The sequence below is a fragment of the Coregonus clupeaformis genome, chromosome 37 (genome assembly GCF_020615455.1).
Source record: "Coregonus clupeaformis isolate EN_2021a chromosome 37, ASM2061545v1, whole genome shotgun sequence".
NCBI classification, from domain to species: domain Eukaryota; kingdom Metazoa; phylum Chordata; class Actinopteri; order Salmoniformes; family Salmonidae; genus Coregonus; species Coregonus clupeaformis.
Window position 1 is genome coordinate 13,890,400 of NC_059228.1, and position 17,359 is coordinate 13,907,758.

A 17,359-nucleotide genomic window follows, 5' to 3' on the forward strand; every position below is an offset into this window, starting at 1 on the left:
GCGGCTCACCTTGGCGTTGGGATAACACGGCTCCAACTCCAACCTCCGAAGCGTCCACTTCCACGATAAACGGTAATGTAGGGTCCGGCTGACATAGAATAGGAGCGGTGGTAAAGCGTTGTTTCAACGTCTCAAACGCACGCACTGCCCCCTCCGTCCAGTTCAGACCGCGACCCTTGTAGCTGGTCATCACCGACAGGGGCGCTGCGGTTGTGCTGAAATTACGCACGAACCGTCTATAGTAATTGGCAAACCCTAAGAACCTCTGGAGCTCCTTCACCGTCTGGGGTTGAGGCCAGTCTTGTACCGCTTGCACCTTGGATTCATCCAGTTTAACCCCGTCGGGAGTGAGTATGGCCCCAAGGAAGGAAATCGTAGTGACATGGAATTCACTCTTTTCTGCCTTCACGAACAGAGAATGTTGTAGGAGCCGATCCAGAACCTGTCGTACATGGGACACATGTTCAGTCAGAGAGTTAGAATATATTAGGATGTCATCAATGTACACTATAACAAATCGATCAATCATGTCCCTGAAAATGTCATTCATGAACGCCTGGAATACTGAGGGCGCGTTGGTAAATCCATAGGGCATGACACAATATTCGTAGTGTCCTCGATGTGTGATGAAGGCGTTCTTCCATTCATCCCCCTCTCTAATACGCACCAGATTGTACGCACTCCTGAGGTCCAGTTTACTGTACATGGAGGCCTGTCCCACCTGTTCAAGGGCTGCTGGAATCAAAGGAAGAGGGTAACGATTTTTGATGGTAATATCGTTCAACCCTCGATAGTCTATACAAGGACGCAGTCCGCCATCCTTTTTCTTCACAAAGAAAAAACTGGATGCGGCGGGAGACGTCGATGGGCGAATGGCCCCTTGCTGTAGCGCCTCATCAATATACTGGCTCATCGCTTCTCGTTCCGGCTGTGACAACGGGTAGATTCTTCCACGAGGAGGTGTAGCTCCGGATAGCAGATCAATCCCGCAGTCCCAGGCCCGATGAGGTGGTAACACGGTAGCCCTCTCCTTGGAGAACACCTGCGTGTAATCCTGGTATTCTGTAGGGACAACAGTAGACACCGCACCCTGCGCATCCTCCACAGTAGACATTTTGCACGGTAAATTGAGGCACTCTGCCCTACATACCTCACTCCAAGCTGTGATATCGCCAGATTTCCAGGAGATGACCGGATCATGGAGGACGAGCCAGGGGTGGCCGAGAACTAGTGGCTCCCGTGGAGCGGAGATGACAAAAAAAAAGATGTTCTCCTGGTGTATGGAGCCCACTTGTAACTTGATTACCTCTGTACGGTGCGTAATGAACCCAGTGCCCATGGGCTCACCGTCTAGCGTGTTGACTCGCAGGGGAGGTTGAATTGGGATAAGTTGAACTCCCAACTCCTCAGCAAGACCCATATCCAGAAAGCTGGCCGCCGCTCCGGAATCAATAAGTCCTTCCAACCTGCGCACTTTCTCTCCGACAGATAAGGTAACTGGCACATACATTTGTTTCGATGTAATGTTCAAAACTTGATTCTCACTCACCGGTTTGGCAGTTCCGAGGCGATATCCTGGCGTACGGTTAGGTCGGACCGGACATTGACGAACGAAATGACCCGACTGACCACAATACAGGCATAGTCCGTCTTGCCGACGTTGTTGTCTCACCAAACCTTGTAGAGGTGACCGTCCCAGTTGCATAGGTTCCTCCTCAGATTCTCTCCTCCGCTCTGTCGATTGCATAGGACCAGTGATCAAGGACTCCCGGACTGTGGATGCCTTGTGTTGCACTATAAGATTATCAATAGAGATGGCTATTTTGATAAACTCATGTAGCGCAGTGATATCTCCTCGACAAGCCAACTCAGTCTGTACGTCTTTGCGCAGCCCTCTTCGGAAAACTGTGAGCAAAGCAGTCTCGCTCCATCCGCTACCGGCTGCTATAGTACGGAACTCTAAAGCGTAGTCGGCTACTGTGCGACGGCCCTGCTGAAGTTCGCATAGTTGGTCTCCCACACTACGCCCAGATACTGGGTGGTCGAACACCTCTTGAAACAGTCTCTTGAACTGAACTTCCGCATTCAACTCGGGGACCTCAGCTGCCCAAAGCACAGTAGCCCAATCCAGTGCTCTTCCCGTTAGCAGAGAAATCATGAAATCCACCCTGCTACGGTCATCGGAAAACATAGTACGATTATACGACATATACAGGGACGTCTGGAGTAGAAACCCCTGACATTTGCCAGGTTCCCCGTCGTACCTTGTAGGTAGAGAAATCGGAGGTGCATGACGAGGACTGACCGTGCTCGGGGTGGTGCCTTCAGCCGCACCAGCGTTGAGTAGCTGTAGGAGTTCATCCATCCGTTTCTCCTGTATCTCCCATCGCCTCTGTAATTCCGCTGGATCCATGTTATTGGCGAGGTATTCTGTAATGAATACTCGGACAGAGTGGTAAGATCCAATCGCAGAATAGCGATGCTTTATTAGAGTACAGACAAGGGAATAGCTTAATCGTGGTCGGGCGGGCTGTGGTCAAAACCGGGCCAGGCATAGACAGGCAGAGGTACCAATGGAGCAGGCGTAGTCGTAGTCGAGGGCACAGGCACAGGATCAGAGGACGGTAATCACTGGGGTAGACAAGCAGAGGATTAAGCAATTCGGGGAGTCAAACAACAAGGCACAGGTCGGATACACGGGTAATCAAAAACAACAAACTCTCTCTCTCTCTCGGAACAAAACGCTTAGCAAGTCACAATGGAACAATACCTCGCACCGACTGAGCTTCTGAGCACACCTTAAATCCTACACTAATTACTGACAGGTGTGCTCAGAACTCAGGTGAACCAGATCGAGTCTGATGACTCCCCCTCTCTGTAGATCGGGGAAGTGTCAGACTCTGTCTAGACCCTGCCAACCCCCGATCCCTTACAGTTAGAGTTGGTTAACATTTGTTTAACACTTTTTTGGTCACTACATGATTCAATTTGTGTTATTTCATAGTTTTGATGTCTTCACTGTTATTCTACAATATTGAGAATAGTAAAAAAGTAAAGAAAACTCTTGAATGAGTAGGTGTTTTAAAACGTTTGACCGGTAGTGTGTACTGGATGATTGTTTACACATATTTAACCTCTTAACTACCTAAATATTTAACTACTTCCATAAAAACAAATTAACCGTTGTCCCGTGGCACTTGTGGGGGTCGTAGAGAAAAACGGAGAACACCATTGTGTTCATAATAGTTCTAGTTTGTAGGCAAAACCATTTGGACGCTACAGACATTTGTGAGAAGACTGATTTTCGGGATGTCTCCTGGTCTGAAAAACTCTGCTGTAGCTCGGCCAACTTCCACCAGATGCGGAAGGCCGACACAGGCCTTAAACTCTGCTGTAGCTCGGCAACCTTCCACCAGATGCGGAAGGCCGACACAGGCCTTAAACTCTGCTGTAGCTCGGCAACCTTCCACCAGATGCGGAAGGCCGACACAGGCCTTAAACTCTGCTGTAGCTCGGCAACCTTCCACCAGATGCGGAAGGCCGACACAGGCCTTAAACTCTGCTGTAGCTCGGCAACCTTCCACCAGATGCGGAAGGCCGACACAGGCCTTAAACTCTGCTGTAGCTCGGCAACCTTCCACCAGATGCGGAAGGCCGACACAGGCCTTAAACTCTGCTGTAGCTCGGCAACCTTCCACCAGATGCGGAAGGCCGACACAGGCCTTAAACTCTGCTGTAGCTCGGCAACCTTCCACCAGATGCGGAAGGCCGACACAGGCCTTAAACTCTGCTGTAGCTCGGCAACCTTCCACCAGATGCGGAAGGCCGACACAGGCCTTAAACTCTGCTGTAGCTCGGCAACCTTCCACCAGATGCGGAAGGCCGACACAGGCCTTAAACTCTGCTGTAGCTCGGCAACCTTCCACCAGATGCGGAAGGCCGACACAGGCCTTAAACTCTGCTGTAGCTCGGCAACCTTCCACCAGATGCGGAAGGCCGACACAGGCCTTAAACTCTGCTGTAGCTCGGCCACCTTCCACCAGATGCGGAAGGCCGTCACAGGCCTTAAACTCTGCTGTAGCTCGGCCACCTTCCACCAGATGCGGAAGGCCGTCAAAGGCCTTAAACTCTGCTGTAGCTCGGCCACCTTCCACCAGATGCGGAAGGCCGACACAGGCCTTAAACTCTGCTGTAGCTCGGCCACCTTCCACCAGATGCGGAAGGCCGACACAGGCCTTAAACTCTGCTGTAGCTCGTCAACCTTCCACCAGATGCGGAAGGCCGACACAGGCCTTAAACTCTGCTGTAGCTCGGCAACCTTCCACCAGATGCGGAAGGCCGACACAGGCCTTAAACTCTGCTGTAGCTCGGCCACCTTCCACCAGATGCGGAAGGCCGACACAGGCCTTAAACTCTGCTGTAGCTCGGCCACCTTCCACCAGATGCGGAAGGCCGTCACAGGCCTTAAACTCTGCTGTAGCTCGGCCACCTTCCACCAGATGCGGAAGGCCGTCACAGGCCTTAAACTCTGCTGTAGCTCGGCCACCTTCCACCAGATGCGGAAGGCCGACACAGGCCTTAAACTCTGCTGTAGCTCGGCCACCTTCCACCAGATGTGGAAGGCCGTCACAGGCCTTAAACTGCTTCAACTGACAGATTTAGATGGGGATTAGTTTATTATGTTACTTAGATTGATGCGCCGGTGCGTCAACATACTTTTTTTTTGACATGATGTTAGAGTTGGTTAGTATGATATTAGAGTTGGTTAGCATGATGTTAGAGTTGGTTAGTATGATATTAGAGTTGGTTAGCATGATGTTAGAGTTGGTTAGCATGATGTTAGAGTTGGTTAGCATGATGTTAGAGTTGGTTAGCATGATGTTAGAGTTGGTTAGCATGATGTTAGAGTTGGTTAGCATGATGTTAGAGTTGGTTAGCATGATGTTAGAGTTGGTTAGCATGATGTTCGAGTTGGGGATGATGATGATCTCCTGGCTGAGTTCTGTGATGAGGAGGTACTGGAAGACACCTCTGGACCCCAGGAAGACTAGCGGTCGCCAAGGTGCCAGCTAATGTGGATCCAAATAAAGAATAAAGGAAGCTATCCCCCAGCAGCAGAGACCCAGTCCCCCAGCAGCAGAGACCCAGTCCCCCAGCAGCAGAGACCCAGTCCCCCAGCAGCAGAGACCCAGTCCACCAGCCAGCCCCTCTCAGTGGGTGTCTCTGTCTCGGCCTTAACATCCCCAGGCTTGTGCACGACTCAAACCCAGGCAGGAGAACTCTAACCCAGACACCCTGAGGCAGGCAGGTGTCGGTCAGCAGAAAGCCCCAGTGACGGCTGCAGCATCAACAGTCCTCTACTCTAAATGTGTCTATGCTGCTTTTTCTGTTCCCCAAAGCCAACACAGCTAACAGACCTGCTGTAGAGCCCAGCTCCACCCAACACTACTGTAGCTCATAGTCTAATACGGCATCTGCATCAGACAACTTGAAGTTAACAACTGATGAACTAAAACTCTTTCAGTAACATTATAAACCTGACGCTATCCTTACTAGTTAATGACAAAACACTTTAGATGCCAAATGGAAACAATTTAACAAACTAGAACACCTGATGATGATCTACTGAACTATAGTAGTTTCTACCATATTTCATATACCAGTAATTTCCTTTAAAATCAGTGAAGGGAAGTGAACAAGTGGAGATAATTGGGCCATAGACAGGGTCTGCAGTGTGTCTGGCTGTGAGGGAGGAGGGGAGGCTCAGGTGTGTGTGAGGGGCTGCTCTGATTGGTTGTGTTGTGACTGAGTGCTGATGTCATGATGTATCTGTGTTCTAGAGTGGCTTCACTCCGCTGCACATTGCTGCTCACTACGGCAACATCAACGTGGCAACGCTCCTCCTCAACCGCGGCGCAGCCGTTGACTTCAAGGCCAGGGTAAGACTCATCTAAAACAAGACCAGGGTAAGACTCCTCTAAAACAAGACCAGGGTAAGACTCCTCTAAAACAAGACCAGGGTAAGACTCCTCTAAAACAAGGCCAGGGTAAGACTCCTCTAAAACAAGGCCAGGGTAAGACTCCTCTAAAACAAGACCAGGGTAAGACTCCTCTAAAACAAGACCAGGGTAAGACTCCTCTAAAACAAGGCCAGGGTAAGACTCCTCTAAAACAAGACCAGGGTAAGACTCCTCTAAAACAAGGCCAGGGTAAGACTCCTCTAAAACAAGACCAGGGTAAGACTCCTCTAAATCAAGACCAGGGTAAAAGGACTCCTCGGGCCAGTTTCCATCCAGGTCAAGAATGTGCTTAGGGACCTAAATGTGCAGGGTCTTGGCCAATAGCCCCTACAGATGTCATTCTACAGCTGCTGGTGTCAGTCTGCACTCACCCTGCCAAGGCCCTCACACATACACACAAACACACCCTGCCAAGGCCCTCACACATACACACAAACACACCCTGCCAAGGCCCTCACACATACACACAAACACACCCTGCCAAGGCCCTCACACATACACACAAACACACCCTGCCAAGGCCCTCACACATACACACAAACACACCCTGCCAAGGCCCTCACACATACACACAAACACACCCTGCCAAGGCTCTGTCGGTCCTACCCCTGCACTATGAAAGATGAGCCTATTGATTTAGATGGAATCTGGCAGTTGTTTCCCAGGACATCCCATAATACTGTCCATCCCAACATGAAGAAACAGTTTGATTCTACCTGCTGAGGGTATGGAGGAGCTTTACACTAGGACATGTTTTTTCACATTGTTTTTAATTTTAATTTTGTACATAATGTTGCTGCTACCATGATCAAAAAGAGCTTCTGGATATTAGAACAGCGATTACTCACCTTGAACTGGATGAAGATTTTTTCTTTAATGAGTCCTACGCGTAGGACATACTGTTTCTCAGAGACCAGGCCCAAATCCCTGTCATTCGCATGAAGAAAAGACAGAGGTACAGGGGGCGGAGATCGGGGTGCCTTGTGAGAATTGTCGGCGAGTGGGTAACCCGCGTCTACCGTCCGTTCTATTGGCCAACGTGCAATCACTGGAGAATAAACTGGATGTGCTCCGTTCGAGACTATCCTACCAACGGGATATGAAAAACTGTAATATCTTATGTTTCACCGAGTCGTGGCTGAACGACAACACGGATAATATAAAGTGGTCAGATGAAGCAGATGCTCCACACACAGAGACGTGTACAAAGCTCTCCCTCGCCCTCCATTTGGAAAATCTGACCATAATTCTATCCTCCTGATTCCTGCTTACAAGCAAAAACTAGAGTAGGAAGCACCAGTGACTCTGTTAATAAAAAAGTGGTCTGATGAAGCGGATGCTAAGCTACAGGACTGTTTTGCTAGCACAGACTGGAATATGTTCCGGGATTCTTCCGATGGCATTGAGGAGTACACCACATCAGTCACTGGCTTCATCAAAAAGTGCATCGATGACGTCGTCCCCACAGTGACTGTACGTACATACCCCAACCAGAAGCCATGGATTACAGGCAACATCCGCACTGAGCTAAAGGGCAGAGCTGCCGCTTTCAAGGAGCTGGACTCTAACCCGGAAGCTTATAACAAATCCCACTAAGCCCTCCGACGAACCATCAAACAGGCAAAGCGTCAATACAGGAATAAGATCGAATCGTACTACACCGGCTCCAATGCTCGTCGGATGTGGCAGGGCTTGCAAACTATTACAGACTACAAAGGGAAGCACACCGCGAGCTGCCCAGTGACACGAGCCTACCAGACGAGCTAAACCACTTCTATGCTCGCTTCGAGGCAAGCAACACTGAAGCATGCATGAGAGCACCAGCTGTTCCAGATGACTGTCTGATCACGCTCTCCGTAGCCGATGTGAGTAAGACCGTTAAGCAGGTCAACATTCACAAGGCCGCAGGGCCAGAGGGTTTACCAGGACGTGTACTCCGAGCATGTGCTGACCAACTGGCAAGTGTGCCCAAGAACACTAAGGTAACCTGCCTAAATGACTACCAACCCGTAGCACTCACGTCGGTGGCCATGAAGTGCTTTGAAAGGCTGGTCATGGCTCACATCAACACCATCATCCCGGAAACCCGAGACCCACTCCAATTTGCATACCGCCCCAACAGATCCACAGATGACGCAATATCAATCGCACTCCTGACGGGCCGCCCCCAGGTGGTAAGGGTAGGCAACAACACATCTGCCATGCTGATCCTCAACACGGGGGCCCCTCAGGGGTGCATGGCCCTTCCCTGTTCACCCATGACTGCATGGCCAGGCACGACTCCAACACCATCATTACGTTTGCTGATTACACAACAGTGGTAGGCCTGATCACCGACAACGATGAGACAGCCTATAGGGAGGAGGTCAGAGACCTGGCAGTGTGGTGCCAGGACAACAACCTCTCCCTCAACGTGACCAAGACAAAGGAGCTGATCGTGTACTACAGGAAAAGGTTGGCTCAACACGCACCCATTCTCATCGACGGGGCTGTAGTGGAGCGAGTTGAGAGCTTCAAGTTCCTTGGTGTCCACATCACCAACAAACTATCATGGTCCAAACACACCAAGACAGTCGTGAAGAGGGCACGACAAAGCCTATTCCCCCTCAGGAGACTGAAAATATTTGGCATGGGTCCCCAGATCTTCAAAGTTCTACAGCTGCACCATTGAGAGCATCCTGACTGGTTGCATCACAACTAGGCATTGTCAGAGAAAAGCCCAAAAATGGTCAAAGACTCCAGTCATCCAAGTCATAGACTGTTCTCTCTGTTACCGCACGGCAAGCGGTACCGGAGCGCCAAATCTAGGTCCAAAAAGCTCCTTAACAGCTTCTACCCCCAAGCCCTAAGACTGCTGAACAGCTAATCAAATGGCCACCCGGACTATTTACATTGAACTGTATTGATGGTTAAGGGATTGTAATGAAGCATTTCACTGTAAGGTCTACACCTGTTGTATTCGGCGCATGTGACAAATAAAATTTGATTTGATTTTGTAATATGTTATTCTATATCCCTCCACCAGTGGTAATGTGTTATTCTATATCCCTCCACCAGTGGTAATGTGTTATTCTATATCCCTCCACCAGTGGTAATGTGTTATTCTATATCCCTCCACCAGTGGTAATGTGTTATTCTATATCCCTCCACCAGTGGTAATGTGTTATTCTATATTCCTCCACCAGTGGTAATGTGTTATTCTATATCCCTCCACCAGTGGTAATGTGTTATTCTATATCCCTCCACCAGTGGTAATGTGTTATTCTATATCCCTCCACCAATGGCAACAGCATACTGGAGAACGCTGCTCTCTTCCTCCCCACAAACACAAAGCACATTTGTTACCGACCGGCTCGATTCGGTCTTATGTAGTAAAATTTGAAATTGTGTTTTTTTTACATTGGATAAAAGTAGAGACAGCTAGAAAATGGCATATCATACACTACAATTGAGGAACAATGGGAAAGTAATTCTGCTTTGAAAGTTGATAAACTTGTAACCTCACTTTTGAGAAAATGGCCCTTGAATGTTTTGTTACCTACTGGAGAGCTTGTATTTGTCTACACCCATTCACCATCGTTCACACCCTCTTAAGCCTTAGCCCCACCCATCTCTTTAAGGGTTGATCCGAGTGTTCTGTCCTAACAACAGCAGTAAAGCACCCAAGCTAACTGGCTAACGTTTGCTAGCTTGCTAGCTACTTCCAGATACAAATGAGAGAACAGATCACTGACCATTTTAGTCTGAAATCGGAGTAGACAGCCAGAGCGAAGGAGTAGACAGCCAGAGCGAATTTACCAGCTACGTGTATCAACAGTTGTCACAGTGACATTCTATTGAAATGGTTACTTGCATAGGGGAGTCTTTTGTTAAGACATGTAGCTAGCTAGCTAAACAATGAACCATAATCCAAACTCATGACGTTACTACCCTGCATGAATTGGCAGGTCGCTAACCAACCATGTTCAATGTTATCTAGCGAACATTAGGCTATAACTAGCAAAGCAAATGGCTCTGAGATACGAATAATATTACTACATAAATCATACACGTAACGCTAGCTAGCGAGCCAGCCAGCTAACGTTAGCTAGCTAGCTAACAGTACACTTTAACTTGAAAATTAAAACGACTTTCTGACAAAATTCTAAACGTGTAATATCTGAAAATGTAGCTAGCTAGACTATCTCACCCTTATACATGGATGGACGCTTCTCCCTCTCTGTCACGGATGCCATGGTTGCCCTTAGTTTGAAGATGTAATCCGGAGACAGGTGTTTTCTCCATCTCTTTAGCTATCATACTCTAATTCCACTGATTTCAAAACTCGGTCCTTCAGAAAGTGGAGAGTAACACTTATGCAGTTCTACTACGCAATATATATATTTTTTAAAGCAGCTTTAGACAGGATTACCTACACATACTGACCAGCTCAAATAGACAGAAGCCTGCTATTTGGCAGACCAATCCGAACTCATCTCTTGGCATGTCCAGCCCACTCATTATCTCAGCCAATCATGGCTAGCGGGAAGGTTGCTGTTTTTTTATGTGGCTAAACCAACTAGGCTCCTAATTGAACCATTTTATTCGTATTTCCAGATGGCATACAAGTTTGTTATTAAGGCACATGAAAGTTCACATGTTCCAAAAGGCATTTCTGCCCAAAAACGCATTTTGATAAAAATAAAAAGTTTACGTTCAAATGGCTCTCCTGTGAATTAGTGACCCGCGACATACGCCTAGTGTCCTGAAACCAGTCACATTTGTGGATGTTAAACTGAATATAATGTAATGACCCTGGACAATACCCTGTCGTTCTCCGCTAACATCAAGGCGGTGACCCGATCCTGTAGGTTCATGCTCTACAACATTCGCAGAGTACGACCCTGCCTTACACAGGAAGCGGCACAGGTCCTAATCCAGGCACTTGTCATCTCCCGTCTGGATTACTGCAACTCGCTGTTGGCTGGGCTCCCTGCCTGTGCCATTAAACCCCTACAACTCATCCAGAACGCTGCAGCCCGTCTGGTGTTCAACCTTCCCAAGTTCTCTCACGTCACCCCACTCCTCCGCACACTCCACTGGCTTCCAGTTGAAGCTCGCATCTGCTACAAGACCATGGTGCTTGCCTACGGAGCTGTGAGGGGAACGGCACCTCCGTACCTTCAGGCTAGGATTAGTCCCTACACCCAAACGAGGGCATTGCGTTCATCCACCTCTGGCCTGCTGGCCCCCCTACCTCTGCGGAAGCACAGTTCCCGCTCAGCCCAGTCAAAACTGTTCGCTGCTCTGGCACCCCAATGGTGGAACAAGCTCCCCCACGACGCCAGGGCAGCGGAGTCACTCACCACCTTCCGGAGACACTTGAAACCCCACCTCTTTAAGGAATACCTGGGATAGGATAAAGTAATCCTTCTACCCCCCCCTAACCCCACCCCAAAGAAAAAAAATATATATATAACAAATATATATATATATATATATATATATATATATAGTAAAGTGGTTGTCCCACTGGCTATCATAAGGTGAATGCACCAATTTGTAAGTCGCTCTGGATAAGAGCGTCTGCTAAATGAAGAAAATGTAAATGTGAAATGTAATTTAGAGGAAAGTGTAAAACAGCCAGTCTCATACAAAGGCAGTTCTAATACACCCCAGCACCTCACAAAGGCACTTCCAAGCAGTGTTGTCCTGTGAACATCCCCTGACAATAGAATGGGCTAACAGCCTATCAGGACACTCTTAGTGGGAGCACAGCTTTACAAAGGAAACAGTGGATATGTATCACAACTTATCTCCCATGCAGTTACACTGCTACACTGCTATAGCACAACATGCAGTTACTCTGCTATAGCGCGTGATAGCCCCTGTTTTTGAGCTGATATATGAGTACGTTTAGCTGTCACTAGAGGGCGCTGTTGTTCAGCCCGTGCTACAGGACTACCTCAGTATCTTCACATAGCTGTTTACAACACACTCAGACCTGCTGTTCAAGTGTCATTCAAAGTACTGAATGTCTGGGTATTATTTTAATGTCCAATCTGATGGAAATAATGATTGTACTGTATTTCTGACTTGATGTTGTGTCTCCCCTCCTCAGAATGACATCACGCCGCTTCATGTGGCTTCTAAGAGAGGGAACGGCAACATGGTCAGACTACTGCTGGAGAGGGGAGGCAAGATAGACGCCAGGACCAAGGTTAGATAGACACTATACAGCATTATACAACGGCTGGGGATAATCCTGAATGCCGATTGATTAAAACCGCATTCCAGCCGGTGTCTATTCCACAAGTTACCACCGGCTAAATCTATGATGTTAAAATGCCTGTTTACTCTGTTCCATCTGACTGCCCAATCCACTGTCTCATCAGCCCAGCCAGGCAATTTATAAACTTGATCTCCACTATACAAAGCATCTAGACATTATCTCACATTTCTTTTAGACTAACATTTAGTTTTCAACAGTGGATATTTGTATAAACCTTGCTGTCTGTCTCTCCGACATTTGCAACATTGTTTCAATATTCAAATTCAATCTCCAGCTGTCCCATAGTAATGAACATGTCGGGAGTCGGGACGAGACAGACAGGCAGGCAGCGTTTCTCAGCCAGTCGAAATCATGAATCAGCTGGCATCATTGTTATGGATATATACAAAGAAATGTCAATTGAAAAAAGCTAAAACAAAACGAAGTGCAGCTAGTTTTCTGTCTTTCCAGCTTCAGTTTGAAGTGATTGTGTTAGCTGTGTTGTTGGCTAGCTCCTGTGAACAACCGTGTCCTGACTAGTGAGCAAATGTTCTATGCCAGGCGAAATCGTGCCTCATTAGCTCATTGTTATGGATGTATCCAAATAAATGTCACTAGAAAACAGCTTAAACAAATGCAAATATGGCTCCTTTGCTGTTCTGGCTGTACTATTTAGTGACTTAGTGATTTAGTGATTTAGTGATTTAGTCTAAATTACACTACAGTGTCTTGGAAATACGATGTCATTGCTAACGTAGGCAAATAATTAGTGGGAAACAACTTTGTCATCATTGTAATGTCATCAGATTTACTTTAGAAAGATGGCAAAGTTGTCATTAGCTATCTAGCAAATTTAAAAATACCTAGCAAGCTAAAATCCTCTCCCCTCACAACGTCAATCTGACAACATCACAGTGATGACAAAAAGTTTTCCTACTAATTATTTGCCTCCTTTAGAAATGTTGTTGTGTTTCCAAATCACTCCAATCTTCATCAGCGCCAAATTGAGAATGTATTGAGTAGAACGTTGAGTCAGACCTCATAGAACTTCCAGCGATGTAGTGTCTCAACAGGAAACCCATGAATACTTCACATCTATGTTTCTGTTTGGACGTATAGAGACAGAAAGCCCTGGATGAAAGCTGCTCTTCTCTAGTATTGTCTCAGTCCCAGATATAACATGCTTGTTTTGACAGTAGAAATAGCAATACTACTGTCAATGATTCACGTTTATTGTCTTACATGAGGACTGGTCCATGTTCAGATTCATGTTAATTGTCCTACATGAGGACTGGTCCATGATCAGATTCATGTTTATTGTCCTACAGGAGGACTGGTCCATGATCAGATTCATGTTTATTGTCATACAGGAGGACTGGTCCATGATCAGATTCATGTTTATTGTCCTACAGGAGGACTGGTCCATGATCAGATTCATGTTAATTGTCCTACAGGAGGACTGGTCCATGTTCAGATTCATGTTTATTGCCCTACAGGAGGTAAATCTAGCTCACGCACAACATACACAAAACATCGAGAAAACCCAGCAGGAAAGAACCAATAGTCAGACATCCAGTAAGTAACCTGTCTAATGCCCTACTTCCCCTTAACCTCTGACCCCAGGACGGTCTGACCCCTCTCCACTGTGGCGCCAGGAGCGGACATGAACAGGTGCTGGAGATGCTGCTAGACAGAGGAGCCCCCATCCTGTCCAAAACTAAGGTACAGTAACTATGGTAACACCCCCATCCTGTCCAAAACTAAGGTACAGTAACTATGGTAACACCCCCATCCTGTCCAAAACTAAGGTACAGTAACTATGGCAATGTCTTTCTCTCTCTGTCCCTGTCCCCCCTCCCCCTACAGAACGGTCTATCTCCCCTCCACATGGCCACCCAGGGGGACCATCTGAACTGTGTTCAGCTCCTGCTACACCACGATGTTCCTGTTGATGATGTCACCAACGACTACCTGACGGCCCTGCATGTCGCCGCCCACTGCGGACACTACAAGGTTGCCAAGGTCATTGTGGACAAGAAGGCCAATCCCAACGCTAAAGCACTGGTCAGCATCAGTCACACTGTGTTGGTTTATCTGTGTGTTTACCTCCCTGTTAGCTGTTAGCTTAGCTTAACATTATTTTATACGTCACCATGTGTTGGTTTATCTGTTTGTTTACGTCCCCGTTAGCTGTTAGCTTAGCTTTAGCTTAGCATTATTTTAGCATTAACTTAGCATTAGCTTTAGCAGCAGCTACTCTTCCTGGGGTCCACACTAAATCCAATACAAAACAATACAGTCATAGACACAGACAGAAACAGTGACATGGGAACCGTAACACACTGATAGTGAAACACAGAACTCTGTTTGAAAGAGTTGTGTTTTGTTGTTCTCTGGTTCCTGTTAGAAAACCACCTCCAGTGAATCAGTGTAAAATGCACATTCAGTTTAAGGTTATTGACAAACAAGTGAAGATGTTGCAGGTCCAGTCTCCTCCATCTCCTCTAACCGATGGATTTTTGTTCTATTGATAATGTAAAGTTAACAGCTGTACAGAAAGATTCATGTGAAGCCAAATTACAGAGGAGGAACTTCTGGATGCAATTAAAACCTTAAGTCCGGGAAAACTCCAGGGCTGGATGGCATACCAGTCGAGGTATACCAAACCTTTTTTGATATACTTAAAGGACCGTTATTAGCATGTATTAACCACAATTTTTACTAGGATTAAATGTCAGGAATTGTGAAAAACTGAGTTTAAATGTATTTGGCTAAGGTGTAATATCAACAACTAATGTAAAACATACTGTGTCCGTAAAACGGTTCTAGGTTAAGAACTTTTGTGAAAGAGCACAGTTTGAAAGATATGACAAATATAAATCAAACCGGATGGACATCAGAAATAGATGGGAGAGGTTGAGAGTAGAGGAAGGACAGGAGTAAAAACAAACTATATAGAATTATTGTAAAATAGACTGTGTCCATAAAATGTATATAGTATGTATAAGCATGAAGTAGAGGCCTAAGCGTTGCTGTTCACTAGTTTACTCCAATTAGGGGAGGGGTGGTGGGGTTAGAAAGTAATGAAGGAAAAAAAATATATATATACAGTGGGGGAAAAAAGTATTTAGTCAGCCACCAATTGTGCAAGTTCTCCCACTTAAAAAGATGAGAGAGGCCTGTAAATTTCATCATAGGTACACGTCAACTATGACAGACAAAATGAGAGAGAAAAAATCCAGAAAATCACATTGTAGGATTTTTAATGAATTTATTTGCAAATTATGGTGGAAAATAAGTATTTGGTCAATAACAAAAGTTTCTCAATACTTTGTTATATACCCTTTGTTGGCAATGACACAGGTCAAACGTTTTCTGTAAGTCTTCACAAGGTTTTCACACACTGTTGCTGGTATTTTGGCCCATTCCTCCATGCAGATCTCCTCTAGAGCAGTGATGTTTTGGGGCTGTCGCTGGGCAACACGGACTTTCAACTCCCTCCAAAGATTTTCTATGGGGTTGAAATCTGGAGACTGGCTAGGCCACTCCAGGACCTTGAAATGCTTCTTACGAAGCCACTCCTTCATTGCCCGGGCGGTGTGTTTGGGATCATTGTCATGCTGAAAGACCCAGCCACGTTTCATCTTCAATGCCCTTGCTGATGGAAGGAGGTTTTCACTAAAAATCTCACGATACATGGCCCCATTCATTCTTTCCTTTACACGTCCTGGTCCCTTTGCAGAAAAACAGCCCCAAAGCATGATGTTTCCACCCCCATGCTTCACAGTAGGTATGGTGTTCTTTGGATGCAACTCAGCATTCTTTGTCCTCCAAATACGACGAGTTGAGTTTTTACCAAAAAGTTATATTTTGGTTTCATCTGACCATATGACATTCTCCCAATCCTCTTCTGGATCATCCAAATGCACTCTAGCAAACTTCAGACGGGCCTGGACATGTACTGGCTTAAGCAGGGGGACACGTCTGGCACTGCAGGTTTTGAGTCCCTGGCGGCGTAGTGTGTTACTGATGGTAGGCTTTGTTACTTTGGTCCCAGCTCTCTGCAGGTCATTCACTAGGTCCCCCCGTGTGGTTGGGATTTTTGCTCACCGTTCTTGTGATCATTTTGACCCCACGGGGTGAGATCCTGCGTGGAGCCCCAGATCGAGGGAGATTATCAGTGGTCTTGTATGTCTTCCATTTCCTAATAATTGCTCCCACAGTTGATTTCTTCAAACCAAGCTGCTTACCTATTGCAGATTCAGTCTTTCCAGCCTGGTGCAGGTGTACAATTTTGTTTCTGGTGTCCTTTGACAGCTCTTTGGTCTTGGCCATAGTGGAGTTTGGAGTGTGACTGTTTGAGGTTGTGGACAGGTGTCTTTTATACTGATAACAAGTTCAAACAGGTGCCATTAATACAGGTAACAAGTGGAGGACAGAGGAGCCTCTTAAAGAAGAAGTTACAGGTCTGTGAGAGCCAGAAATCTTGCTTGTTTGTAGGTGACCAAATACTTATTTTCCACCATAATTTGCTAATAAATTCATAAAAAATCCAGCAATGTGATTTTCTGGAAAAAAAATCTCAATTTGTCTGTCTTAGTTGACGTGTACCTATGATGAAAATTACAGGCCTCTCTCATCTTTTTAAGTGGGAGAACTTGCACAATTGGTGGCTGACTAAATACTTTTTTTCCCCACTGTATATACACTGCTCAAAAAAATAAAGGGAACACTTAAACAACACAATGTAACTCCAAGTCAGTCACACTTCTGTGAAATCAAACTGTCCACTTAGGAAGCAACACTGATTGACAATACATTTCACATGCTGTTGTGCAAATGGAATAGACAACAGGTGGAAATTATAGGCAATTAGCAAGACACCCCCAATAAAGAAGTGGTTCTGCAGGTGGTGACCACAGACCACTTCTCAGTTCCTATTCTTCCTGGCTGATGTTTTGGTCACTTTTGAATGCTGGCGGTGCTTTCACTCTAGTGGTAGCATGAGACGGAGTCTACAACCCACATAAGTGGCTCAGGTAGTGCAGCTCATCCAGGATGGCACATCAATGCGAGCTGTGGCAAGAAG

At 46.5% G+C, this 17,359-nt stretch overlaps 1 protein-coding gene across 1 annotated transcript in view; it reads left to right on the forward strand.

Moving 5' to 3' along the window:
• The window catches only part of LOC121553354 (ankyrin-3), a gene marked incomplete at both ends in the record, with an annotated part of 222,040 nt that overhangs the window by 15,043 nt on the left and 189,638 nt on the right, over positions 1–17,359 (forward strand). The window contains 4 exon segments of the mRNA XM_045211551.1: positions 5,841–5,939; positions 12,121–12,219; positions 13,894–13,992; positions 14,137–14,334. Of these exon segments, the coding sequence (XP_045067486.1) occupies positions 5,841–5,939; positions 12,121–12,219; positions 13,894–13,992; positions 14,137–14,334 (495 nt within the window).